The 27,406-nt window shown below is 42.5% G+C and overlaps 2 protein-coding genes across 6 annotated transcripts in view; one reads left to right on the top strand and one right to left on the bottom strand.

Annotated features, from left to right (window-relative positions):
• The window catches only part of epb41l4a (erythrocyte membrane protein band 4.1 like 4A), a 50,263-nt gene extending 38,799 nt beyond the window's left edge, over positions 1-11,464 (bottom strand). For 4 of the 5 annotated variants that reach the window (XM_053644685.1, XM_053644687.1, XM_053644689.1 and 1 more), the window contains exon 1: positions 9,714-11,464. In XM_053644685.1, coding sequence (XP_053500660.1) covers positions 9,714-9,812 — 99 coding nt within the window. In that variant the 5' untranslated portion in view covers positions 9,813-11,464. The remainder of the gene's footprint in view (positions 1-9,713) is intronic. The other variant, XM_053644686.1, reaches the window with a different exon arrangement.
• Positions 11,465-12,104: 640 nt separating this feature from the next.
• The window catches only part of apc (APC regulator of WNT signaling pathway), a 31,621-nt gene continuing 16,319 nt past the window's right edge, over positions 12,105-27,406 (top strand). The window contains exons 1-2 of the mRNA XM_053645148.1: positions 12,105-12,390; positions 20,388-20,540. Of these exons, the coding sequence (XP_053501123.1) occupies positions 20,406-20,540 (135 nt within the window). The 5' untranslated portion in view covers positions 12,105-12,390; positions 20,388-20,405. The remainder of the gene's footprint in view (positions 12,391-20,387; positions 20,541-27,406) is intronic.

Below are 27,406 nucleotides of genomic sequence, written 5' to 3'. Positions count from 1 at the left end.
GCACAATAAACACAGCCACTGGGAGAAAAGGACTAGAACCTGTATATAAAAATACATGCACTTAATTGCTAAGTGGACTACCAAGCACAAGCTGCTCCAATTAATGGCTGTGAAAGCTGCAGCAACTCCCTGTAGATTAATACACACACACACACACACACACACAGAGCGATAACAGTAACACACTATCAAGCCGTCGGTAAACACATTAAGCCAAATCAAAAGCCCCCGGCCACACACACACACACACACACACACACACACACACACACCACCACCACCACCAGTAACACACTATCAAGCCATCGGTAAACACATTAAGCCAAATCAAAAGCCCCCGGCTAGATATATACACACACACGCACACACGCACGCACATTCGATAACAGTAACACGCTATCAAGTCATCGGTAAACACATTAAGCCAAATCACCTGCGTACATGAATAGTTGTAGGAATGAATAGATAGGACTAAACAGCAGTAAACAGACACAGCTAGTGTGTTGTGTGATTGCGGCATTGCGTTACTCCACTACATCACAGTTTGTGTGTTATACCGGTATATCAAACTATTTTATTTTCTTTAGTCACACATCAGCCACACATTTCGCTCAGAGCCTGCTTTCAGGCATGTCGTGTTCTCTGGAGACCCAAAGTCTTGCCAAAATATACTGACCTACTCAGCACAGGCTTAGTGTTTAGCTGAGGAACTGAATCAGGTGTGTTGGCAAAGGGAAAGTATACCTGACTACCTACAGGGATTTCTTTCTCTTTTTTTATACCTAGAAAGTCTTATGCAGCGTCACTCTGAATTTCTACACTGGAGCGGACTTTAAAATGTGATTTATCTCGGGAATAATTCAGAACTAAAAGATGTTCAATAATGCATTATAGAAGAAGAGAGAGAGCCTAGAACGTTAGTTAAAGTGTATTTATAAAAGGAGTACGCTTTCTAAATACTTTTGTAGTTGCATATCGATCTGACCAGGGACAAAGGTACAACCTCCAGAGCCGTTAGCATGGGACTGATGTGTGTGTGTGTGTGTGTGTGTGTGTGTGTTTTTAGAACTTATGAATTTCAAAATGATTAAAAGGAAGTTCCACAGTAATATTGGCTAAAACACGTTAATAAACGATGAACACACGAAAGTGTAAAGTGTATGTCGTTTTCCTAAATATCTTCTGAATGTCCAGCGTAAACACAACAGTAAACAAATGCGTTCGCCAACTTCACTTAACAGTTTGGAAGCGAGACATGATTTAAAATGTGTTCAATGTGTTATTACTGAGTAAAGAAAAATGTACAGTCGTTGATATAGTGGTTGTGAGGTTTTCTGTGAGGAGACCTTTATTTGTGGAAGGAGTCTCCAGTGCGAGCGCTATATATATATTTGTTATATTTGTCCCGACATGGGAAAGGCATTTTCGCGACAGATCACGGGAGCATGCTGTAAGGAAATTCAAACAGTGCTACTGTATCTGCATTAATTCCAGCGTTCAGTGAGACTTGGATCTAAGAAGGAATTGGTGATGCAGAGATTACTACGGCGTTCTCTGAAAGCCTGTTAAATCCTCGTGCTCGTATTCACGCCGCGGATCATTTAAATAATTCCTCGCTCGCTCTCTCGCGCGCCTGTTAGTCAGCACAATCTTTGCATCTCTAATAAATCTGCAGCATGTGTGATGAGCTTTCGTATGCAGTTATTGCACAGATTAACACTGCATTTAAATATCGTACAGCTCATTAAGTGTTGTTGTAGATTAGTAAACAAACGCATGAATTTGAACAGAACACAAGTTTTTAAGCAGAGTTCACATCAGAGAATTTTTTTGCATCTACTGTATGAAATCTGTCAGAGCCAGATTATTATTATTTTTAAGGCAGAAAGAGTTTTAAGTACAAAGTAAAAGCTCCTATTAATGTTTGTATGTAGTCTGCCATTTAATTTATTTATTTTTTGTATTTCCTATATTTGTTTTATAATAGTTCTTAGGTCACTCTTCCAAGCCTTACACCACAGCGCTGTTGAATTCTCATGCACTAGCCGATATCGCTTCATTTTACTAATACATGTCTTAAAACATGACGGTTTCTGAATCAGATTTTCCGAACGGATTTTTTTTCCCCCCCTAAAGGTTTCCAGCCTGTTTGGGAAGAAGCATAAATCAGGCTTCTCGCTGCATTGCATGAATGTTTTATTCAAGGGCAAAGATTCTTTTGTTTTTCACCCCCTCTGCCCAGGCTGCGTACTTCCAGTTTTGACCTTAATTGTCAGGAATGACAGCTCTGCGCTGTAAGACTACATGCCAGAAGAATGGAGTGGGACAGGATTAAGAGGCAGCACGCTGAGTGATGTGACAATTGCTTTCATTAGTTTGTCCTTCTCGTATTTAATATGGATATTCCTGAAAAAATGAGAAGGGATGATGTATATTTACAGGCAGTGGAGTCAGATAAGATCTTTTTCTAAGTGCAGGCCTGGAGAATGCCTGTGCCAGTCTCCAGCTGGGCCATAAACTCGGGCACTAAATCTCTCTCACACACACACACACTCTTACACACTTAATATGAGAAGCACACATCACTGCATTTGCTCCATATCTCCTCCAATATTATTGGTGTTTGACATTATGTCTTATGAAACTCTGCAGAAGGCAAAAGTGACCTGAACGTATAAAACCTAGGTGTGACTACAGACTGTAAGAGTCAGAGTCTTACTCTCTCTCTCTCGCTCTCTCTCGCTTCGATGCCCTTTAATAATCACTGAATAATGTAGGAATGACACAGGATATCCAAACGCCAGTCAGGTGCATCCCTTCAGCGCAGCAGTGCATCTGCAAATGGATTTATGTCAGCAGGATGAAGAATACTTCTGTGAATATCTATAGTAAGTGCTTAGAAAGGATCAGACATTCATTATGATATCAAAGTTGAAAAATGGATTCAATTATAAGTGTCTTTGGCCGAATTGCTCTGAATGCATTGAATTTATTGTCAAAACATGAAATCAACTCACCTAACCCTTACATTCTGGAGAGTACGTCATACAGGTGTTTTTGCCGTAGTAGAGAAGCGCCATGGCATTACACTGTCTTTACGGCGACGGCAAATTATTGCCACTATTCCTGCGGTCCGTTTGCCAGTCGTTTTTGGCTGTGCGGTATTTGTGCTCAGAAGATACATGGGGGATGGAGGGAGGTGAAATCGACAGCCGTAATTACAATGCAGCGCAATAAAAAAAACAGTGACATGAGACTGTGGAACATGGAAAAATCATCATGTGTGTCTTTCTTCTGGTTGGCTTGTTTCCTGCCCAATCCAAAGACTTGTGTTGTTAGGCTGATTGGCATTTCCAAATTGTCCATAGTGTGTGAATGGGTGTGTGTGTGTGTGTGTGTGTGTGTGAGTGCGATTGTGCCCTGCGATGGCTTGGCACCCCGTCCACGGTGTCCCCTGCCTTGTGCCCCATGTCCCATGTTTCGACTGCCTGTAAAACCGACTAGGCTAAAATGTAGTACATAACCGAATGTAATAATGTATGATGAAGTTAAGTACATTTATAATAACTTCTAAAAAAAAGTTTCTAAATGTAGGAACATTTTGCTTGCACCCTCAACAACAAGTCAACAAGCCATTGGCCAACAATTCTGATATGATATTCTGTCCTGTGACGTTCTAGCTAGCATCAAATCAGTTAGCCACCTGTGTTAGACAGCTCAGTTTGATATAACTAACCCTTGTGTTTCACAATATTTTTGCATTTCTGTATTGTACTCATGAATCCTGAAGTTTAAACAGAAGCACATGGTACTGCACTGGATACATATGAACACAGACCCATGACCAGCACAACAGACCGGTGGGAATTCCTGGATTTCCCAGGATGGTTTTGTATGCTCAGTGGTAGATGATTAGGTCAATGGCCCCTGAAAAACATATATTGTTAGCTGATTCGCATCTATATTTACATACTGATAACTTACTATATAACTGGGACATGAAAAGTGTTTCCCCATAACTTACTAGCTGATTGGCACCTGATGACTTTGCAGGATGACTTTCCAGATTTAGTGAGCATATGGCAGCGTGTGAAACGGAGCTGCTGTGGTCGCAGAGAGACAGGAGTCCCGTTAGAAATCTCATTAAACACGCCGTTAAGGTCTGTGATCCAAACAATTGGATTAGTCCACTTTCGGTCCAGTCAAAGCAAATCTGTTCCGTCTCATCACGTGTGCAGAACAGACGGATTCCTCGCCCATTGTGCTGGGGCAGTGCGTGTTCGCCACCAGGCACACTCCCAAATATAACACTGCGTTCCACCAGCCCACACCCTGTAGTGGCAATGAATCAGCGATGCTTTAAGACTGTTGCACATAAATTGTAATCCATATGTCTTGATGCTTCAAGAATCCCATCATGTTTTTATCTGAGCTATAAAATGTCAGGAAACTGGATTGACTTCTGTTCTGGACACAGGGCCTTTGGGCATGGAATGCTGATGATTTTTTTTTCTGTTAGGCTTCAACACCCATGGTGTTGGACGAAACAGCGATGATTTAAGTCACACCCGGGAGTCACCTTGAGTCTGGGTCATAAAGCCAAAATGACTTGTTTTTGTTAAAATATGACCAAATGTCAGGAGGCCACGGTGAGCGCAGGCCTGAGAAAACAAACTTCGCCTTGCTGGTCTTTCTTTTGTTGCAGCGAAACACGTGAGCTGCTCTGTTTCTCGCATTAAATCCCACACACCCTGTAGGCAAACTCAATGGACTCTTTGTGCAGAGTGAGTGTGAGTGTGAATGAGCAAGCGTGTACCTCAGCAACGGAGAGGGGACACCATGAGGACGTGAGATGGGCTTTTATAGGTCCAGAGACCACAGTGAGCGACACGGTTTGTTCAGGGGTTACTGATCAGAAGTAACACACGTGTGTGAAATTTGATGCATATCAGTGGGTTTGGGGATGTGTGAACCTTCGTATTGTCATCTGTTTGAGAACCGGGTCGTAAAGGAGACTAAACGTACACTCACGGGCCACTTTAATGGAAACACCTGTACACCTGCTCGTGCGTGCAATTATCCAGTCAGCGGATCATATGGCAGGAGAGCAAAGAATTAAAATATTTCAGGTACAGGTCAAGAGTTAATGTTCACATCAAACCTCACAATTGTGAGAAAAGTTCTTCAGACTCTTCAGAAAGAGTCTCCAGAATATACCAATTTTCAGTGAGCCTGTCCCGACTGTAGCCTCAAATTTCCGTTCATTGCGGACAGGAGTAGAACCGGGTGTAGAGCCTGTCCACCACAAGGCGCAATGTGTTCTGAAATGCTTTTCTGCTCACCACGGTTGTAAAGAGTGGTTATTTGAGGTGGTGTAGCCTTCCTGTCAGCATGAACCCGATTTCTGATGGGTAACAAAGTGAAATCTAAGCATTTCACCACAGTAATGTCACACTGGCATGTGGCCTTAAGGTTTTAACACGTCCTTAAGGTGCTTTCACACCTGCCGTTTTTAAAAAAAAGACAAATCGCTGGCTAGAGCACCTCATGTAGTGATATTTTAAAAAATTGAGCAAAACAAAACATTGGCACACAAAATATGCACAGTGTGGCCATAACAATGCACTTACCAGTACCAGCTAGTATCAACTAACTACCGAGTCTAGCTTGTATCTGGATGAGATTTATTGCCAGTAATGCAGATGAAGCAAAAATCGGTTTAACTGTGGCAATGAGGAGGTTGTTTGCCTTCACTGTAGCTGTAACGTAGTGAGGGAGACTCCAACTGCTCAGCTCATTAACAATTAAAGATGAACAACCTGATATACCTTTATGTTTGTGTAGATACACACTACCGGCCAAAAGTCTGGAGACCCCTGACTGAAATGTTTCTCATGATCTTAAAAAGCTTTTGATCTGAAGGTGTAGGATTAAATGTGTTGTAGACAAAAATATAATTGCGCCAACTTATTCATTTCTCTTATTAGAAAAGTAACATTTTATTTACAAAAAATTATTTATTTTAAACGGACGACTCGGAGTGAAATATTCTGAAAAGCAGGAGATAAGTGTGCGGCGCCGGTGTGAACTCCTTTGATACTGTTCAAAATCATCTCAGGGAAATTCCTCAAAAAATCGGGTGAGAAAATACCAAGAATACATTTCTGGAAATTCTCGGCGGAAAGCGTGTCCACTAAAATACTCAATTATTTTGATTTATTTTGGATTTTTTATCACAACATAATTCCCATAATTCCATTTGTGTTACTCCAGAGTTTTGAAGACTTTATTATTATTATTCTAAAATGTCGGGGAAAAAATAAATAAAAATAAAGAATGAGTGTTTCTAAACTTTTAGCCGGTAGTGTATACGTGTGTGCAGACTGATCGGCATCCCTAAATTGTCCGTAATGTGTGAACGGGTGTGTGGGTGTGGGTGTGATTGTGCCCTGTGATGGGTTGGCACCCTATCCATGGTGTCCCCCGCTTTGTGCCCCGAACCCTCTTGGACAGGCTCCAGGCTCCCCCGAGACCCTGCGTAGGTTAAGCGGGACAGAAAATGGATGGCCGGATGGATATTACTGTAACTACGGAAGGAGTCTCCAGTGTCAGTGCTTCAGCTTCATAGAGGTGAAGCTGTGACAAATCTTTCTGACCCGTCTTCAGGGCAGACGGCTTTGCGGATTCTCTGTATCATGACAAGCAGTGAGAGGCCGGTGAGGGAACGCCTGTGTACAGCGATAACAGAACTTGTTTTGTAGACGTTCCACAACGTTCAATGTAACTACAAATGGATAACAAGTATGATGTGGTATAAGAGGAATAAAAGATTGGGCTGTTACAGGGCAAGAATCAACTTTGGGGTGGTAACAGTAACTGGTGAGACCCATCACACTACCTGGTTGTTGATTATTTTTTGATAACGGCAGGACCTGAAAGTGTTTTATTCCTTACATACCGTATTATATTACCTGTCTCACCTGTCTCATGGTTTCAGCTGTCTCTCTTGCATGATGACATTTGTAAAAACGTTACAGTTTGTCTGTGCGCTCAGTGAGGGAATTGTGAACTGATTTGCCGGTAGACAACCAAAACAAAGCATTAGGTGGTTTTCAATCTACAGTTTAGTTTAGCTGTAATGCTAAAGAGAGAAAGTAATAGAACTCAGCTGTACTCTAGTCTGCAGTGTAGAGTAAACAACCTGCTAACGTTTACTATTTCATTTTAGTCAACATATAACATATTGCAGGATCGATACACAGCTGCTGCATGCCCAGGGAATGGACAGATGGATGGATAGCTGAATGAATAACAGGTGGAATGGCTAGACAGTGGAGTTCATAAATGGACAGAGAGACAAAAGACAGGCAGGCTTTATTGAATGTGTAATTGCGTTACTGCCGCAGTCAAACACAGCACGAATGAAATGCAGGAGGAAATCAAACAGGAAATGAGTAAACAAGCAAAAAGTAATAAATATAACATGAACAATCCAGGGAAACAATAAGAGGGACTGAGACCAGACCGAGGAGGAGAGAAGGAGAGAGTGATGGGAGGATTTGGGAGCTAGAAAAGGACATGTAGACAACAACTGAATCTTATATTTTAACAACAATCCACATTAAAATAAATAAAAAAGCCACCAAGAGTATTATGGGATTGTCTTGGTTACCAGATGCATGCCATGCTGCCTTCGAATTTGTACAATATGCAGAATTATTGGCACCCTGCATGAAAATGAACACGCATGAAGAGCACAAGTGATATATATATTTTTTTTATTTTATAGTTGCTTTCAAAATGATTGGCACGCCAATTAATATTCCGTGTCGCCTCCCCTGGACAGAGTAACAGCCTGCATCACATCTCCTGCATGGTGTTGCCGTATGGCAACGATTAATATATCTCCAATTTTTTGATAGGCAATTATACAAAACTGTGTAACTGGAAAAAGGGGGGTTTAACTTTGACATAACAAAAAAAAATCCATGTCACATGACCAGGTAGTGCTGTTTGCACTTCCTTTTCCATGGTGAAGGTCATCGTCGGTGGGCTCGCAAAATTTTATGAATTTTTTAATATTTAGGCAAAACTACTTAAAGTAAAAAAAAAACTTGAAACACTATCTGAGACAAGTCAACATTTATTTTTTATTTAAACAAGTTTATATATTTTAAGTATTCTGTTAAATGGTCAAATGTAATTGTTGCCATACGGCAACAACATGTGATAATGGAACTGTGGTGTGCGCAGTCATGATGTGAAACAGGCGTACATAGCAAAAAAAATACACTAGACTTCTCGAATAGTATATTTACATTTTTTTCACATTCAAAGTAAGAAAAACTTGTAATTTTGTTTATTTTCTACATTTTATGTTTCATAGATTGTTGAGGTCTTGTTAAAGGATCCACCTGTCACCAAGACTTAACTAACTGGCAGAGGTAACCAGAGTTCGGGAAAAATATACTGGTACAAATTTATGATGCCATCAAAAGCCACAAAAACAGCACCAAAGCTTTGACAATCCACCAGCACATTTTACACTAGGTAACCGTACGGCTAGGTGATATGACGATGATGATAATAATATTGATAGATTAAATATAAATGATATCAGTTTGCTCGATATGGTTTTATTAAATTCTTTAATTAAAAAAAATTATTACAAACTGACTCTAAGCAGCTGGTCAGTTGTACTTAATCATTTAATAAATATTTTTTTTTACAATCTTTTGCATATTTCTATTAAACGTTAAATATTTATAGATTTAATAGTAAATATTTAACGTTAAATATTTATAGATAAAAAATCTCATTTTTTTAAATGCAAAAAAAAAAATTCTCAGAAAATGCTTCCGAAAACATGCGACTGTGAGCTATGTTTTAAAATAATCATTATTATTTCTAACATACATCACCGTGTGATGCACCTGGACACATCAGTGATGTTTACTGGGGTCACCGGGTGTTTCGGGTCTTTCAACATCAGACACCCTTGCCCAGGTGACCCAGGTGACCCACGCCACCCAGGCGATGTTGATCAAGCCCCGACTTGTGTCCAGGTAGCACTACCCCACCCACGGCTCACAGCTCCTGATCCATCGCCATGTTGAAGCAACTTCTGCTGCCTCCATGGCCGACTTCGGTATAAATAAAATTATTTAAATAATAATCTAAATATTATCGTATAATATCGCTAGTTCAATCCTGAGCTCGGGTTACTGTCTGCGCCAAACGTTTCCTCTTCGCCCCGGGTTTCCTCGGGGTTCTCTGGTTTCCTCCGCCAAACACCTCACCTCCCACACACACACACACACACAATACCTGCCCCGCGCTGTGAATGAGCGTGTGAATGTGTGTGTGTGTGTGCATTGTGCCCTGGCATCCCATTCACACGAGGTGTGTCCCTGCCACCTGACCACGATAAAGCGGATACAGAAGAAGATGAATGGACAAATCCATGTCTTAGTTTTTGTGTGTGTGTGTGTGTCTGTGTGTGTGTGTGTGTGTGTGTGAGAAGGATGCCAATATTTCTGCTGCACGCCCCAAAATTCTGCTTTTAAAAAGCAGACCCAGAAGAACAGGTGTTTTTTTTGTTTGTTTGTTTGTTTAGCATTCAGATGTGAAATATCGCGATATATGATGTGACCAATAATCGGTCCACACCCACAGGAGAGTTATTATTTGTCCCGTTATTAAACATGGCTTACCTTCAAGCCCTGATGCTGGGAGGTTAAAATGAGCTTCGTCTCATCCAGAAGCAACACCTCGCAGTAGAATTCCTCTTGAGTGGAGCAGAAACAGCTCATATTTGCACTGAAAACTCAATTTTGTTTTCTATAAAAAAATAAATAAAGTCTTAATCTGTCGTCATGGTGCTGAAAAGAACTCCGTGTCCGGAAAAACAAAATAAAAACCAAACAAAACAAAAAAAAACAAACAAACACCTGAGTTACTTTCCTCACACGACTCTTTTGTTAGGTGTCGCCTACAGAATAAATAGTATTTACGCTTTATCACGTCTTTTTAAGTGACCTTTTATAGCAAAAAAAAAAACAACTCTTAACATTTAGCATCTCCTCAGCATCTTTCTGTTTGACCGCTCGCGCACACACTTGACGACCCTCACGAGAGCTCTGTGCGCGCGCGAGAAATTTCTGCTCCTGAGTCCCAGAAGTAATTCCTTTTCATTTATTTATTTTCTCCTTTTAAGTGGTCGCTTATTGTTATTTCTCTTCTATATATGTGTGTGTGTGTGTGTGTGTCCGCAATAATAATAATGTTCCGCACCGACTTGAAACTGACGGCGCCGTAAAAATTCATTCCTCCAGCGCCCCGTTGCCAAGGAGCTCCCCGGCTGCGGCTGAGTCCCAAACCGCTCACGGGTCCCTACACGCGCGCACTACTTTAGCATTTAAAAAAACAATGGCTGCTAAGCCCTACGTAGTGCACTTGTATAGCGAATGTAGAGTTGTTTGAGATTCAAGCTCCGCCCCCCGTCCCCTAATACAATTGTTCTAGGACTCCGCCCTCGTTCGTTTTAGCTTTTCTACTCGGACAGAGCTGTGGTGAAAAACATAACTTTCCTGCCATCTGTCGGAATAAAAAAAAAAGAGAGAATAAAGTTGAATTGTGGCAGTACATATTTATATATTAGAGCATCCGTCCGTTTTTTTGCATCATGCAGGCCTACAACGGCCCTATAAACCTATTTATTTGGGCTGTCTCAATTTCACTGCATTAGAAAACAACATGTCAGACCAGTTGGCATACGTTTTTAAACAAAGATAACACAGAGCATTTCCCCAAAACAGTTATGCTTAAAAAAATATAAAAAAAAAAACAAATAATAGATACATAATTGGACATAAAGTATTTGGACAGCTTCGTTAAACATCACAGTTACATCACAGTTAACCCTAAAAGAGCTGTGCTGGAAGTTTCCTCCAAGGTTCAAGCAACAAAACCGATAAAACTTTCAGTTCATCCACACTAGAGCATCTCCAAACTGTGGATTTCTTCTCCACCACATCCTGTGGATGCTCTGGAGGCTTTACTGTAAGTCCTGGCTCTGGGAGGACCATCACTGGCTATGATGCTCCTGTTGCTTGAATAATGCCTCTGTACACACCTGAGTTCACCAACAGTAAGAAAGACAGCACCAGACTTCACCATTTCCACCTATGTGCACTCGGGTTGGAGTTCTTCTCCTGGCTTTCTCAATTTGGATTCATCTGAAGATAAGACAGTTCTCCAGAAGCTCTCTGTGCATGTTCTTTTGCAAATGTCTTGAGGCTGATGACCGGTTTCTGCTGTATCATTCTCCCGCTGTACCCATGCTCGTTGATCATGTTTTGCTCTAGTCGTATCAGTGATGTCTGAAAAGATCTGCTGTTTCTCGCCTGTTTTTATTGATTTTGCTCACAATTATCCCGCCCCATCTGCTGGAGGGCTTTTTGGGTCTGCCTGTATGTTGTCTCTTTTCATTCACAAGTCAATCATCGTTGAATTCTTTTATAAATTGTATACATAAATTTAAAAATCTGAGCAATTTACAAAATCAAATAACTACACTTCAATAGAAATTCAATCCCGCTTTGTTTGTATAGCGCTAAGCAGCGCAAAGGAAATCAAGTTGTAGATTTAGGCTTATATAAGAAGAAGAAGAAAAAAACCTCCCTGAGAAGACTTGAGGAAGGCACCACGAGAGAAACCGAATAAAATGGCCATTTTCTTCTTGGATGACAGTGGATAGTGGGTTTATACTGTAATTCATTACTCTCCTACAACTTTATACTATAAAGTGAAACAGTACTAATCGGTTGGAAAAGGATGTTCAGTATAAGCATATTGTGAATGAGTCCTTGGATGAACAAAGGACAAGGCTTATCATCATAGCAGCAGTTCTGATAAACGATGGAATAAATGCTGGAATAAGACAGAATGAGACTGAAAGAAAAGGAAATAAAATGGAATACACTGGAATGAGATGAAATAAGATAGGTTGAGACTGAAAGAGAAGTGGAATAAAGTGGAATAAAGTGGAATACACCAGAACGAAACGGACACGAGATGGAATTTTGTCACTTGCGTTTGCTCACCGCTAGATGGCAGGTTTGAGTTCAGAGCTGCGGTCCAATGCGCATGCGCCCGAGCAGCCTCCTGCTTCACAATATGGCGTAACAGTCGGACTAAACGCTGTTAAAGGAGGAGAATTCAGACACAAAAGAAAGAAAAAGTTTTGTCCGAAACACAAGAAGTGGGTTGATTGTTAGAAGTCAGCGGGGTCTGCGGTGTTTGTGAGCAGGCATTATGATTTTAACGGATAATTTCTCTACGGGGCGTTAGAGTCGCGCAACTTGCTGAAGTGGACGAATGTTTGTGCAGGTAAGATTTAATGTTACCTTTGATAGCTCGAAGGCTAAGCTAACAAACAACAAAGTCATGTTGGGGCTGAAGGATGTCTTTTTTTGTTTTCAGAGCGTTTGTAATATTAGCTGTGTAAACTATGTGAGAGAACGTGTTTTTGTTGGGTTTTTTTACCCTTTGGTCTCTTTAGTGAAGTGTAGACCTCCTTCCCGAAAGTTATTTGTTCAGCAGGGATGAATGCCAAATCGATGCTGGCTTCCCGTCTGAGTGCACTTCAGAGGATATCTGGGATAACGTCTTTTCCCGCGTGCTGAGTGCACTATATCTCTAACACGGATGTATTTGGGACACAGCTCAAGGCTGGTCCTGGGTAAGCGAGGGAGTGGAAAGCTAAGCCATCTAAACACCATCAACTGCATCCCAAAAAGGCAGTTACACACCGTCTGGACTTGGCAAAATGTCCAGGGGATTTTCTCACCAACAGAAGTCTCCAGAAAGTGCTGTTAAAATGTTATTTTAGGCTTCAATGCATGAACACCACCACCGTTCAGAGTTAAATCAACGATATATGATTCATAAAGTAGCAGAAAAGCTACAGTTCATCAAAAAGGTTCCCTGTATCCAAGAACGACATAACACAACATGAATATTTCCTCAAAATCTGATAAATAATCCACGACGTTGTGGCCGGACGTGACGCCGATTCATCCCCAAGTGTTTATTTTCCCGCTCTGACACTGGAGACTCCTTCCAAAGACCTTAAATAAATATATATTTATATATAAATAAACGTACTCGTTACTTCCCAGCCTTTCCGCTTTACACGGGGTGTATACCCAAAATCTGGGTCGTCATACAAGCACGTGAGTCGATCCATAACTGCCTCACCACTCGAGATATCAGCTTTCCGTCTGCGTCGGACCAGTTTCTAAAGCTCTTAATGGATTAGCAGGAGAGGAAACGACAGATCGTCTTTCACGGTCTATTCTGAGCCGTGCTTTTAAACGCACACATGCCGGCCTGTCGCGTATACCCAAGGTTCGAGGGTTTACTGTTTTACTGTTCGAGGGATACAGAAACAAAACGATGCCACTGCTCAAAAGTGGACGCCTCAACGCAAGGTTTGGTCAGTGATGATGAATTGGATCGTGATGGGACAATCCCATCTCTTCAAGTCTCATTCCATCTGATTCCGTCTCATTCCCATCCTGCTCCAGTGTACCCTGTTTTCATCATGTTGGGACAAGAAAGACACTATAGGAATCCATGTACTACTACATGAGGTGCATGTGATGGGATGTGATGTGATGAGTACATTTCCACTTTAAAAAAAACCACTCCACGATCGGATCATGTAGTGAGTATATATGTCAGAAGCCAAAGACAACGGTGAACCAAAAATTTTACACAAAACATTCGTATCTGGGAACGGTCAGGATTCCGGTGGTTGTTAAGCGACAAAAATGAACCGTGTCTAAACAGTCCCTCCGGGATTCCACCATTTTGCGATCGCGGAAATGAACACGAAATCAAGCAAACGGCGTGATATTCTGGGGAGGTTGACATTTTTACAAATTCCGGGAGATTTTCAGCAGAGTTGGACCAGTTGGCCGCTCCAATCACGAAAAAACTTGGCGAGATCCCGTGTGTTCCTACAGCAACACAAATCACGGCCCGGGGTGTCCACATGTTTCAAACTCATTAAGACTTGAAGTTTTGCCAAGATTATTCGGAACCAAACATTAAGGGTCTTGCAGTAACCCACACTGCTCACAGCTTCGGGTCTTGTATTTTCCCAAATAATGTTCTGTCGACACTATAGCTATAACGTGCTTTAAGATGGTACAAACAATAGCAAACAATACGTCTCTTATTCACGTGTCTCCCTTCTAATTACTGTGGTTAAAATGCACAAAAGACGCCTTCCCGCATTGTTGTTACCACGACGGGCAATTTCCACAATTTTTCTCTGTTCAGGTTGTAACTGTATAGCATAAATCCACTAGTTCTTTGCAAATCGCTCATTTTCCCACACTTCAGCTCTTTGGAAAGTGTCTCTGAGAGGGAAGACTGTTGAACGAGAGTCCCTGCCAGTGTTCATTTGATGCTTTTCAGAGGCTTGGATCTAATTTACATGAAAAGAAGGGGGGATAAAAAAAAAAAACCCCACCCGAGTACATCCTCCTCCTTCCAGGCGTTCCATTCATTTACTCAGTTAAGAGAAAACGAAGGCCGTTGAATGCGCTTTAGCCCGATGTTGACAAGGGCTTATTCAGAGCACGCCATTCTTAACGCTTTAGTTCTGCTACAGTAACACAAGCGCTGCATGGTACTGATAGCGCCAAGTTGCTATAGCTGTAGAAGCTGTAGCTGGATTTGAGATGAACAAACCCAGTACACCACGACTGTGAGGAAAAGACACTAACAATAGTGTTTTCTCAATAGAGTTTCTGGAACCTTGAGGGATGCCTTTAAATTGAGCAGACATTTGGTTCTTGGTAACCGAATGTAGTCACCCAAGCGATGTATTAAACATCGAGTAAAGTCCCCAACCCTGCGTGACCTGACCACCGATTTGGCGTGGTCCTAATATATTCTAAAGCGCTCACTTGATTGACATCCTGTAACCTTCCCACTCCATCACTCAAGCAGAACCGGGACTGTTTCCTGCTAGTTTGCTTTGCTGTCTAGGCTGTTCAGTCCTGAAGAGAGCATTCAGGCGGAAACGCATACAGCCATGTGGACGGGACAAGCGACTCCAGCCTTATGAGCGGTGAAGGAACAGCACATCTGAAATTTTGTGAAGTTCCTTGCTTTGCATAGGTCTGGATAGCATCTCTATCCTCGTAGGTAGTCTCTGGTCTGACAGCACGTCATTTTCGTCAAACCATTCAGTGAGCCCTCGGGTTCGGGATGACGGGGCGGAGTCATCTCGGAAGAGACGGCTATCATCAGGATAGAAGAGTTTCTGTCGTTGGATAAGGGTGATCGGTCAGGAGAGCTTTGAGTTGGTTTGCAGTGAACCTTCTCTATGAGGGACTTTAGCAGGATTGCTATCAGGAATCACACAAATATAGCTTTACGCTAATAATGGACAGCTGTTTTAGAACGGAAATCATTCGAAGTGGAAGACTTCTCTTCATTGCAGTCTCACTTGTGTAATGATGATACTCCGAGTTGACTTTTCTCCTCAGGATCGTTATCAGTTTGCAAACGGCAAAGGCAAAGCGTTTTTGGCTGCAACAATCCTGTACGGATGGACTTCGTGTTCAGCTGTCAGTGGCATCATGCGACATTTTGTTCAGCTTTGTTTATGTTTGACAATTAAACGACTTAATCATCCAGAGCTGACTCAAAAAAAAAGAGTGGAAAAGGGCATTTCAGTAATAAGAAGAGATACGGGAGGGCGTAATTAATATTTATCAGCTCTGTGGTCAGGAACTGCTTGCTGGCGGTGGCAATTGCAAAAAAAAAAAAAAAAAAACCCAAACAGCTGGATGTGTAGTAAACAGTAAAAAAAACCCCAAAACCTTAAGAGGACATTTTCAATATAATCCTCTAACCCGGGGGGGGGGGTCTTATCCGGAAAGTTCTGGTGTGGGGGCAGGTTTTCATTCCAACCAAGCAGAAGCCACACCTGAGTCTACTGAAAGCCAAGATCATCTGATTGAACAGGTGGAATCAGGTGTGCCTCCTGATTGGTTGGAATGAAAACCTGCTCCCACACCGGCCCTGTCCGGATAAGATTGGACACCCCTGATCTAACAAATCGGTTGTCTACTGTCCACTTGGCCAACGTTTTGACAGTTGCTGGAAGTGTTTGAGCGCTGACCGGTGCAGGAAAACAAAAACTCGCTTCATAATAGATGTACTCTCTCTGTATTTATCATCATTATTAACGTGGTTTGTGAAGTGTTAGATTTGACATGTCTTTTGTAGTGTTCTTGTGTTTATATTAAGCCCCGTGGGCCCCCTGTCCAGCGCATATGAGATTGTGGGTGAAGGGGTGGGGCTTCCAGGTGGTGCATCTGCACAGATCATTGCAGATTAACATGCCGGTTAGCTCGTCTCCCGTTTTATTGGGGTAATATAAAATAAAATAAAAATACTCTTGGCATATTTTGGAGTGATTCCTCTCATGTACTAGCACACGACGATGTTAGATCTGCTGTGGAGCTCCTGTACGAAATGAGTAGAAAGTTCTGGTTATATGTCGTTCGAGTAACCGCCACGGAGCACCATGGCAGCGTAATCCTGATATTGTACAAGCCTAGTTGCTGTCGTGTGAGCTCAAGTTTTATGCGTAAGATTTTCTGGAGTCCCAGGACTGGACCCCAGGTTCAGAAGATTGCAGTAACCTGTTTTATCAGCGGTGCTTGCTCTAGCCGTATTCATTTTATTGATCTGTTCGCTTCAAGCCATGATCTCCGCTTCTTCGCTCCACTCCCCTCGCTATCAGAGCTTTAGTTGAGCCGAGGGACACCGTTGCAATCGGGAAGCGATCCAGCCACCGACCGGCCACTGCAGCGCCGGCTCCGAGCACGTGAGCCTTCTGATTGGCTCCCTCAGTGCCCATGTGACCGTGCTTGCTGGATGCTGTCGTGCAAAAAAAAAAAAAAAAAAAGCGAGCCAGCTCGAAGGGAGATGGGATGGAGGCTGTCACTGGTATCGCAATGGGGTAGGTTTGTGCTTTTTCATCTTTACCGGATGTGCAGCTGTATATTTTACCGCCATCATTTCATAAGGATTCGGAACAGCCGCTGTGGTGAATGAGCAGCGTTTGGGTCTGTGTGTGTGCGTGTATGTGTGTGTGTGTGTGTGTGTGTGTGTGTGGTTGAATAGTGAGGCGGTTCCTCTAAGCCTTTTGTTTTGATGCTTGTTGAGAGGCAGACTGGGTGGGTGTTGGGGGATGTGCACCGATTCTCCGGTTCTTGCTTTATGAAGGCAAAAACAGGTTTTAGAGGAGGAAAAACGGAGAGACGCGAATGTCGTGGTGGTGTCCAAATGCGCTTTCAGAGACAATATGGTGGTGGAAGGAGGGGCTGGTGGTTTTACCGGTGATGCTCAAACAAAGCAGATGTGTCATGATGGCGGCGCTTTTTCAGGATTCATCCCAGAAGCACGTCTTGCTCTTTTGACGCTTTTTTCTTTCCTCTTCTTCTTCAGGGTGGTTTGTGCAGATCAGCGCTGCAAGGTGTGCGTTACGGGTGTATGCAGTTGCCCCGCTGCGTCTTTGTGGACTGAAGGGAAGGGCATTTGTGCTCCTGCGGCTTGACTGCAGGGCTGTTTTGTGTGTGTGTGTGTGTGTGTGTGTGTGTGTGTGTGTGTGTGTGTGTGTGTGGTGTTTTTTTTTTTATAAGAAATCTGCATGCCGTGATGGGGTGGAAGCACGCTTCATCCATAAGGCTACACCTCAGATCAATGTAAAAAAAAAAAAAAAACCCCTGAAAAACATCCTAGCGAAACGGATTCTGTGTGATTAAAACCTGTGACAGCATGTGCACGAGTCACCGAAGTCATGTTTTTGCGCATCATTGAACACTGACATTAGACACCATGAATCTTCATTCACGTGGTGTAGATTTTACCTCGTCTTACGGTTTTTCTAACGCACCTCTAAAGCTCTCGTCGCAGTGTCCACCATTTTAGTCTCCCTGCTCCTTAAACAGGATGTTCTTTGGTACCTAAATACAAGGGTTTAAAAACACTGACTCCACGGAACAAATGAAAATGAAATGATTATTTAATTTTTAGAAAAAATTTAAGCTCACGTCGAATGTATGTTTCTGTATCGTGCAATATAATTGCCTCATGATGATTTCTTCACCAAATGTGTGTCAGGAAATGTGTGTCAGCAGAATATCTGTGGCAGTCGGCCGTCTCTCCCGGCTCTCGGTCCGAGTCCGTTTGCGCTATTCCATAGATGTCCATACAATACAAATCGCTGATTAGGTTATCCTCATAGACGGAAACCTGCATGCTAAATGTTAACGGTCTTCATCTGATGGAATTGCGTCTTTGCAGCAGGTTTGGAGAAGCCATTTTAGTCCGGCAACCATCACCTCAAAGGTCTAGCGCACGCATCTTATCTTCTCTTTAAAGGCATGAGCAACATGGACGCCAAATTAGACGTTGAAGCAGAGACTAAAAATTAAAACTAAAATTCTTGCTGTGGTTTCCTGTAAAAAAAAAATTACTTATATTTTTATATACATCACACATGTATGAATGTATGTTATAAAAGCATTTACTGATTAGTTTTCTGGAACAGCAGCTCTGGAGATAGCGTTGGCCGTTCTTCAAATTTCAGATTGTATTAAGATCTGAAACTGTATCGTTTCTATAGTAACGACTGGTTCACAGGAACTGTATGGTAGATGCTCCATATAATCGAAGGTTAATCCTCGGATATAAAGATGTTACTTGACAAAGAAAAATGGTCGTTGATATTGTACCGGTTTCCGTCAGAGACTTCTATTGAACGTCTCTGGAAGGAGTCTCCAGTGTAAAGTCGGAGTTTTCAGGCACGGTTTTGTGAAAAGCTGTTTTTCTTTGTCTTCTTAATGTCAAGAAAGGTTTAGAAAAAAAAACTAAAAAACTTTAACTGTAAACAGTTAGTAAGAAGAAATCGGTTACCGTGGCAACCCTGCTGTAACCCTTTTTGCCGTAAAGGGGTAGAGGGAGGTAATTGATTGAAAAACCTCCCCACGCCGGAACTTCATGGACCGCACTAGCAGATAATCCGGCTGATTTTGAGAGCGACTCACTACCAGTTACAAAAGGTGTCCCTTTTGGGCTTTAGGCTTGTCTTAAACGATTTCTTTCCCAGATCATCCTGTGATGTGGGGTGTAACATTCAATCTTAACCTCTCTGATCTACTCCCAGTCAAGTTGTAGCTCCAGTTTAAAATATCGAACGTTTACAACTCTGAACTTCCCATGTTCTCTCTGTGTTTCCTCCGGGTTCTCCGTTTTTCTCAACAAAAAAACAAACATGCCGGTAGGTGGTTTGGCAACACGACATTGCGCCGAGGTGTGAATGAGTGTGCCCCTGGGGTGGACTGGTGGATCCCATGGTGTATTCTCCTGTCTTGTGCTCACGGGTTAGGCTTCACGACCCTGACCAGGATCAAGTGCGTACAGAAGATGAATGAATGACTCCATATCCTGTTTATAAGTTTGCTGCGTTCGCACATAACGTGCACCATTCTGTTCATATGCTGTAACTAGTGCACACTCCAGACATCGACCAAGGCGTCTAGGCATAGGACTAGCCCATCTTTTCCTGGGAATTTGAGCACGCCATTTTAATGGTGCATCTCTATGCACTTTATTAGGTTTTATTAATGCACTTAACTAGCTAACTAGCTTTCTATAATTATATCAGCGACCTCGTGTATCCTTGTTAATTAGGTTTATAGGAAAGCAGAACACTGGAATGGGCAGCACATTGGCGTGTCCGGTGGATTAGCTAATGAATTTAGGAGTTGTCCAAACCTGTATGGGTTCAAAAATGGCGTAATTTCTGTGGCCGAATGTTTGGACTGAACGCACCTACGTGCTTTTCTTTCTCACAAGAGTCATCAGCCTCCTTAATTTTATCGCTACAGCAGAGCTCGAACGTGATTGCCGTGGCATTTTTATTGTTTTTTAAGATCATTGACGTGACATTCTTGATTTAAAATGGTGCACATGCACATCTGTTTACCCTAATGACAAACATCGGTCATGTACACCTGTCAAGGCACGAAGATCAGTCCGTATCGATCCATTCTGAATTGGAGGACGATTTTGCTCCGTTAGACGTTTTTATTACAGGATGTGAGCAAAAGTAACTTGACGGAAGTTCTCGTGCATTGATCTTGGCCATTCGGTCATTTTAAGTCATTGTTAACTGATTTGTTTTGCTCCTTGTTGAGAGTTTGATGACTTCTAGACTACAGGTGTAAACGAGTTATCAATTCAATAATGCATAATACATTCCGGCTTACAGCCCGTTATGTTCTGCTTCGTAGGTCAAAAGGTAGTCCAAGATGGCTGCAGCATCATATGATCAGCTGCTGAAGCAAGTGGAGGCCCTGAAGATGGAGAACTCCAACCTGAGACAAGAGCTCGAGGACAACTCGAACCACCTCACCAAGCTGGAGACCGAGGCCTCTAACATGAAGGTACGTGCAGCGTGCGAGCTGTCGGCTAGACTTATACGCAAGGCTGCTTAGAAAGCAGAACCTTGAAAGAGTGGATTGCAGCAATTATCACTGTAATTAAAACGCCGTCCAGTGAGTTTTATTTAAATCCTCGGTCAAGGATGTCGCTCTGTTATTCATGGTTATTGTAATCTACTGCCTTTGAACTGGAATACGATGCGCTCGAGTGAACTATCCACCTGTCCTCTGTGAACGTTGAATTTGCACATGAGAAAAGATGAATGGAAACGGCGAGGAAGGTTTACTATCGGCTGTTGGGGAACATGCGAGTTTGATCTATAATTGTTTATAATGCAAGTATCTTGCACAAGTCTGGAAAAGTATTTAAAGTTACTAATATAACATCAGTACTATAAAGTGCACCAGTCAAATCTAAAGCTGCGAATGTTTTTATAATATTAAATCACTAATATTAATTCACTAGAAGTTTACTAGCACGTACAAATATAGCGGAATTCTTTTCACGATGTAAAGCTATTAATGTAAATTCAACAGTATGAAGGCACTCGTATAAAACCTTTTATCTTAAACCATGGGTGTAAAGCCGCTAAGTTTAAGCCACTAATGTTAAGTCTCTGATATGAAGGCACTATTGGAGCGTTTATTGTTGCATGTACTTACAAGTATTTACATACATATACAAGTAATGTAGAGTCGCCGTGGTCGGCGGGGGCTAGAGTCGCCGTGGTCGGCGGGGGCTAGAGTCGCCGTGGTCGGCGGGGGCTAGAGTCGCCGTGGTCGGCGGGGGCTAGAGTCGCCGGGGTCGCCGGGGGCTAGAGTCGCCGGGGTCGCCGGGGGCTAGAGTCGCCGGGGTCGCCGGGGGCTAGAGTCGCCGGGGGTTAGAGTCTCCCAGTCTAAGACACTAATATAAAGGCACTTTATTGCCACATGTACAAGTACAGTGGAATTATTTTCATAATTTAGAGCCACTAATGTAAAGGCACTAATTTCCAGACATGAAGACGTATGGCTATTGAGAAAACATTTCCTAAAAATGAATGAATATTCTATTGTAGTATAGACTCAGGACACTTACCCCTTTGACTTTAGACATTTCCAGTCCCCTTGAATTATGACTCTTTTCATGATAGTTAGTGACTGTCCTAAACCACATGCTGCCTCACTAAAGAATTGCACCACATATAGTATTTATTATGGGTTTAATGCAGTTCCACTCTCTGTATCAGTTCAGTGCTCCGAATATCTCTATTAAACCTCGAGGTTGGTGTGGCCTGTGCCTTCCAGGAAACACTGGATAGCACTGGTAAAGTACTGCTGTGGGGATGGTGACTCTGACAGTTCCTCAACCTAACCTGCACCACTTGATTTAAAAGATTTGTTCGAGATATCCACAAGCACAGTTATTATCTTCACGCCGGGGTGTTTCTGTTGTATCTTCTAATGTATTTGGTTGTCTGTATTATTTCCCAAGGAGCTGCATCACGCAGCACTACAGGCTTGTGGCTTTTGGATGTAGCTCACGACTTCCTTCTGAATAATCTGGAATAATTTGCATTTCTGTTAACAGTTAGCCAGCTCTTTGGATATTGGACTAAAATTTGCAAAACATTTGAATGGAGATGTACCTCATGTCGTGTAGTGTTTCGATCTGCAATTATGAACGCTAACGTTAAGTTTTGTGTCGGCGTTTGTACTGTACTGTTTTCTTGTGCCCGCATTTCACGTGCATGACTTCTTTGGGACGTTCCAAAGGAAAATTCGCACCCTGTCACTCACCTTTGACGTCCTTGCCTAGAAAGTTCTTACTATACTGCTTCATTTCTTCACTCGCCCCCTCCTTCATGGCTAAAACATCACCTTCGATCCATCATTTCCACCTGAATGCCACCTTTTCCACCTCTTTTTTTTTTATCCTTTCTCCAAAACCACGGGCAGGCTTCAGCTCTTGGCTGGCGTTTCTGCGTCAGAAGCTTGCCTGCTCTGTGGGCTACGAGTCAGTTGGATATGACCTGGCAGGTTTCAGCCTGAGTGGAGAAAAAGGGTATGAGAGGGAGCGGAATGCACGTTAGGTTTCTTTTAAAACGGTCCCTGAGCACATCTATTTGCACAATTTTTGTCTTGGATGAACCATATTCTTTCTCAGTGTATTTTTTTCTGTTGGTAGGTGGTACCAGATTTGAACGGCTCACTTGAATAATGATGTCTGAGTGTTTGTGCCATTTTCCGAGAGCACATTCGGTGTTGCCGGGGGAAAAGGAAGCAGATTCTTGCACTCTCTCATTCATTCGTTGTTGGATCCTTAAAGGGAAATGAAGCCATTTCGGTTGGTTAAATGAGAACTATTGGCATGCTGGAGATAATGCCAATTTAAATCTAAATGATCTGATTAGTTAGGATGAATGGAGGCAGAAAACAAAAGCACGGTTGGGTTGTCCGATTAATTGTCATGTGACATGTCAAATAAATGACAGTCATGTTTGCTGCACCATCCTTTACATACATCTGAATATTTAGTAGCTTGTAAACCAAACTATTTGCCTTTCTATGTATATGTTTTTGCCTCAGCCTGAGTATTCCCTTCATGCAGGAGAAAAGGGGCTTTCATTATTCAGCAGAGATGGCCAGGCAGTCATTTTGCTGTTGCCAGAAGCAAATTCAGTCCCTTTATGCATGTTCCCATCATGACTTGCTTGCTAATGGGCATGGAGAGAAGAGAAGAATTTGCTTGTAACTGTGAGGCCTCTTAAGATGTTAAATTCACCGTGTTTAAGTTTGGGTTATGTCGAGGTCTTGGATAGAGATTCTGCTACATTTGGGGGAACTTATGTTTAGGGGAAAAAAAAATCTCAGTATGGGAACGTTTCAGCTGTCCCACATGCCAGTAGACGTGCCAGCTCTAGGAGTAATCATAGCCTTTTGGACACTAATGAGACATTGCTTTGGCCCCATGCAGTTTGGGCTGACATGAAGAATGTGGGCAGTGCATGTCTTCCTTAGAATCTTTAGATTGGACCAGTGAAGTGCACCCCTGTTTGTGATTTGGATTCATATCAATTTTCTAATTTTGCCCATTGAGCAATACAAATGGTTTCCAAGGGTGTAATGAAATGAGGTATTTACTTCCTTGTGAAATATATGATCAGTGATTGCTCTACAAATCCTAATGGTTTTTAGTATTGTAAATTTTCGTTTTGTTTCAAGGCTTAGAAGACTGCTGCATTTAGAGCAGTATACGTACATTTAAAAATGCACGTCATCATCATTTCTTTTTCTTTTGTTTTCCGTACCGGTTTTGATTGATTGCTCTGTGACACAGGCTTAAGTCGGCCATCTTCCTCGGTCACCTCTCTACTTCTTTTTTCAACGCTCCCTTCCTGGCTTTGTCTCGCTGATGAATGCGGCCCATTTCTGCCCCATGGCCATTTCCTCTTTTCCCAGGCTTCCGGAGACAAACATCTGCAGGCAGACAGTAAACACCTCACATTCAGTAATATCTCGACTTCCTCCCCGAGCCCTGGTGGACTGTATATCCAGAGCACAGTCCATTGTTTCAAAATGGACACTTCCCCGTCTGTAAGGCAAGGGTTATGTTTGCTGGTAACCAGCTACAAGGTAATGAGTCTTTATTGGCCACATATACATTACAGCACAGTGAAATTCTTTTCTTTGGATACCCCAGCATGTTATGAGGTTGGGGTCAGAGCGCAGGGTCAGCCATGATACAGCGCCCCCTGGAGCAGAGAGGGTTAAGGGCCGTGTTCAAGGGCCCAACAGTGGCAGCTTGGCAGTGCTGGGGCTTGAACCCCCGACCTTCTGATCAGTAACCCAGAGCCTTAACCGCCACTTCCCCAGATGGTTACAAGATGGCCTCGTGTGTGGGGTATTCAGTGTGTCAGTTGTGCACATCTGAAAAAATTTGCGTACTTTGTCCATGAACACAGACGGAATAAACTAGAAGTGTGTCTCAATTCAGGTAATTGTGTACTGTTTTAGTGGATGTCTCTTTCAAATCATCCAGATGTGCATAAGGTACGTAGGCGAGTATGAACAATGTTGCTTGCGTAGCCACTGCTTTCATACATCTGTCCATTATGTGCCAAGAATAATCCAGGCCTGAGGTAGTTTACAGCGTCAAGTACCGGATAAATTCCAAAGTCAAGCTACTATCAGTCCTGGCTAGAGGCAGTCCTGTGTGGTCCACCAGCCAGCAAAATTCATTCGCTTTTTTGGGTTATTATTTGAAAAGAACACCATGCAATTAAAGCTTATCAGTTTCAAAATGTGGTTTCATCAGAGCCGTTCAGTGTTACCCTGCGGATCAGGGTTGGAGGAATCCCGCTTAGTCTCTTCCTCAGCAGTGAATTCTTTCTTCCTGCCTGCACTGGTGACTCAAAGTGCAGGCACTCAGTTACTCAAATGATTATCTGAGGTCAGTGCCTAAAACGGTAGCTGTACAGAGCTTCGCTTTTTGAGGCATGAATTTGAAGCTCCTTTAGTCATCGAATTAGAATAGACAAAAGGTCTGTACTATAGAAATCTATGCAATGTCATGACGTATTGGATGCTTAAGTGGGAAATGATTGATTCCCTGTAATGCCTGCTAATGCTGTGTTGCATAATTGTGGTAATGACAAAGAAAGCAGTGTAGTTTAGTCTGTCTCGCACTGACCGTAAAGCACTTATGTGGTCACCGATAGTGAGGAGAACTACCGGACTCGACCAGTAACAGATACAGTCCACTGACAAAGAACCACTTTCAGAGGAAGAGGTTCACCAACACTGCAAACGACCAACCATGATTACTTGCCACTAAACCTTTGGTTCAAGATTCTGAATCTTATGGCCAGAGAAGTGTACCAAAGACATCAGATGCCTTGAGCGTTGAGAGGAACTGAGGCTATGACAATTATCAAACGTCATTGGAATTGATTGGTGTTGGACAACCAGTATGAAGCCTTGTACTTTTAACCCCTTGTTTCCTTGATGTCCTTTTGCTTGGTTTGTCCCAGTGGCATCCTATCTGCCCTGTTTTTCTTTCCAATTTTCAAGGATGTTTATCACCAGGAAAGAACAGAAGGTGGGTCTTCCCCAGATCCCCCCAACCTCCCCCCCCCCCCATCCCGCCAACCTGTTTACCCCTATGGAATACTCAAGTGTCCCTGGTATTCTTGGCTCCGTCCCTATAGATGAGTACCACATCGATTTCCATTACCAGGAGGGTAGTATGACATTTTTAGATGTTTAGAAGGGTGTGCTTGGGCTGTATGCATCACTGCTTCTATGTGACAGAATTTCAAGGGCATCTGCTGTCCCTTCTGGATCCATGCAAGCTGACACCGTGCCTGATGTTGAACAGTGCAAGCGAAAGCTAAATTACACTCGTGAGCCACGACTTGTCAGGCTGAATATTGCCTGTTGGGGCTTTGGCTGCTTGAACACTGTAATCGACTGTTCTCTGGGTTCGTCTGTGGTTTAAAATTGTAACAGGGAGCCGTGATGATGTGAAACCAAAAGAATCGTTATTGTTATCTGTTCCTAATATTGCTCTGACTACGAGCATAGTAAGAGGTCCTCGATCATATGATTCCCCCCTCACCAATAATGAAGCTGTTGTTCTACTCAGTCTACTCAGAGATGTCTCATTTTGTTTGGGGTGGGGGGAGGGAGGGAAACCTCAGCGTCACAGACTAGTCGTCGTTTTTGTTTGTGTCCTTGTCGGTGAAAAGGGCTAGCGATGTGTGTCAGCCGCTTACGGTCAGAGGCCTAAGGCCATGTATCTGAATGGGAAGTGGCTGTTTTCCACAAGGCTGGATGGGATGGGAGGAAAGAGCTGCTTCCTGAGAGGCAGTCACAATGCTAGAGGCTTTTTTTTTTCTTTTCCTTTATGTCTGCTCGATGGATTAGCTGAAGGATAAACTGGATGTAGGAATGATATTGTCTCAGTTCTGGAGTTTAAAGAGCATATATTGGAATAGCTTTAATGTGAAGATAAGCACTAGAAAGCAGTGCATTGTGGTAAGTAGGCAGCCATTTTAGATTTGGTGGTAGAATTGGTGTTTGTATGAAGGTGATGGTTGTATTTTGTGACACTCGGCATGATCAGCTGAGCTTGTTGAGTTTGTGTACTGTTGCAGTCGTTTGATGGTCTCTTGACAGTTGTTACCCAGTGAAGGTTCTTGAAAATGATTATGCCGGCCACCATAATTACATTATTGACTTATCACGCGATATATGGACATGGCCTCACTCATTTTGCTGACCTCGAAATCGCCCGTTGTGTTTACATGCATGTTTGTTTACATAAGAACGAATGTCACCAATGTTTTAGCCGTCCGCACTGCTTCTGTCGTCTCGTCTGCTCCAGGGACGTCGAATAAATTCAATCTTCGAATATTCATAGGATTTAAAATGGAAATGTACATTCGAATGCAAAAAAAAAGCACTAGCACCAAATTTTTTTAATTAATTAATTTTTTAAAATTAAAACATACTGTTGAAAACATGACACGCAAGTGACACACGATCAGACGTCTTTCACCAAAGTATGTGGTCTTACTTTATATTAAATGTCTCGAGTACCCCTGTACCCCTCCGTTACCTCTATACCTGTGTTTTGTTACACAAACTGTAAAGTAAATATCTGCACTGTTACAGATGGCTTACAGACGCAGGTAAACTTGTATCGATACACTTTAAACTAAGAGCGTACTGTTTGTTCTTTTAATCCACCTGGTTTTGTTGGGTTCGCATGTTACAACTAGGGATGCATCAATACCGGTATCGGGTGTCTGATCTCATTTACTCATACTAGTACTCATTAAAAAAAATGCTCCGATACCATGTGATACGATGTACTGAAAGGCTAG

The sequence above is a fragment of the Ictalurus furcatus genome, chromosome 16, assembly GCF_023375685.1.
Source record: "Ictalurus furcatus strain D&B chromosome 16, Billie_1.0, whole genome shotgun sequence".
NCBI lineage: Eukaryota > Metazoa > Chordata > Actinopteri > Siluriformes > Ictaluridae > Ictalurus > Ictalurus furcatus.
This window is presented reverse-complemented; position numbering and strand designations above follow the sequence as displayed.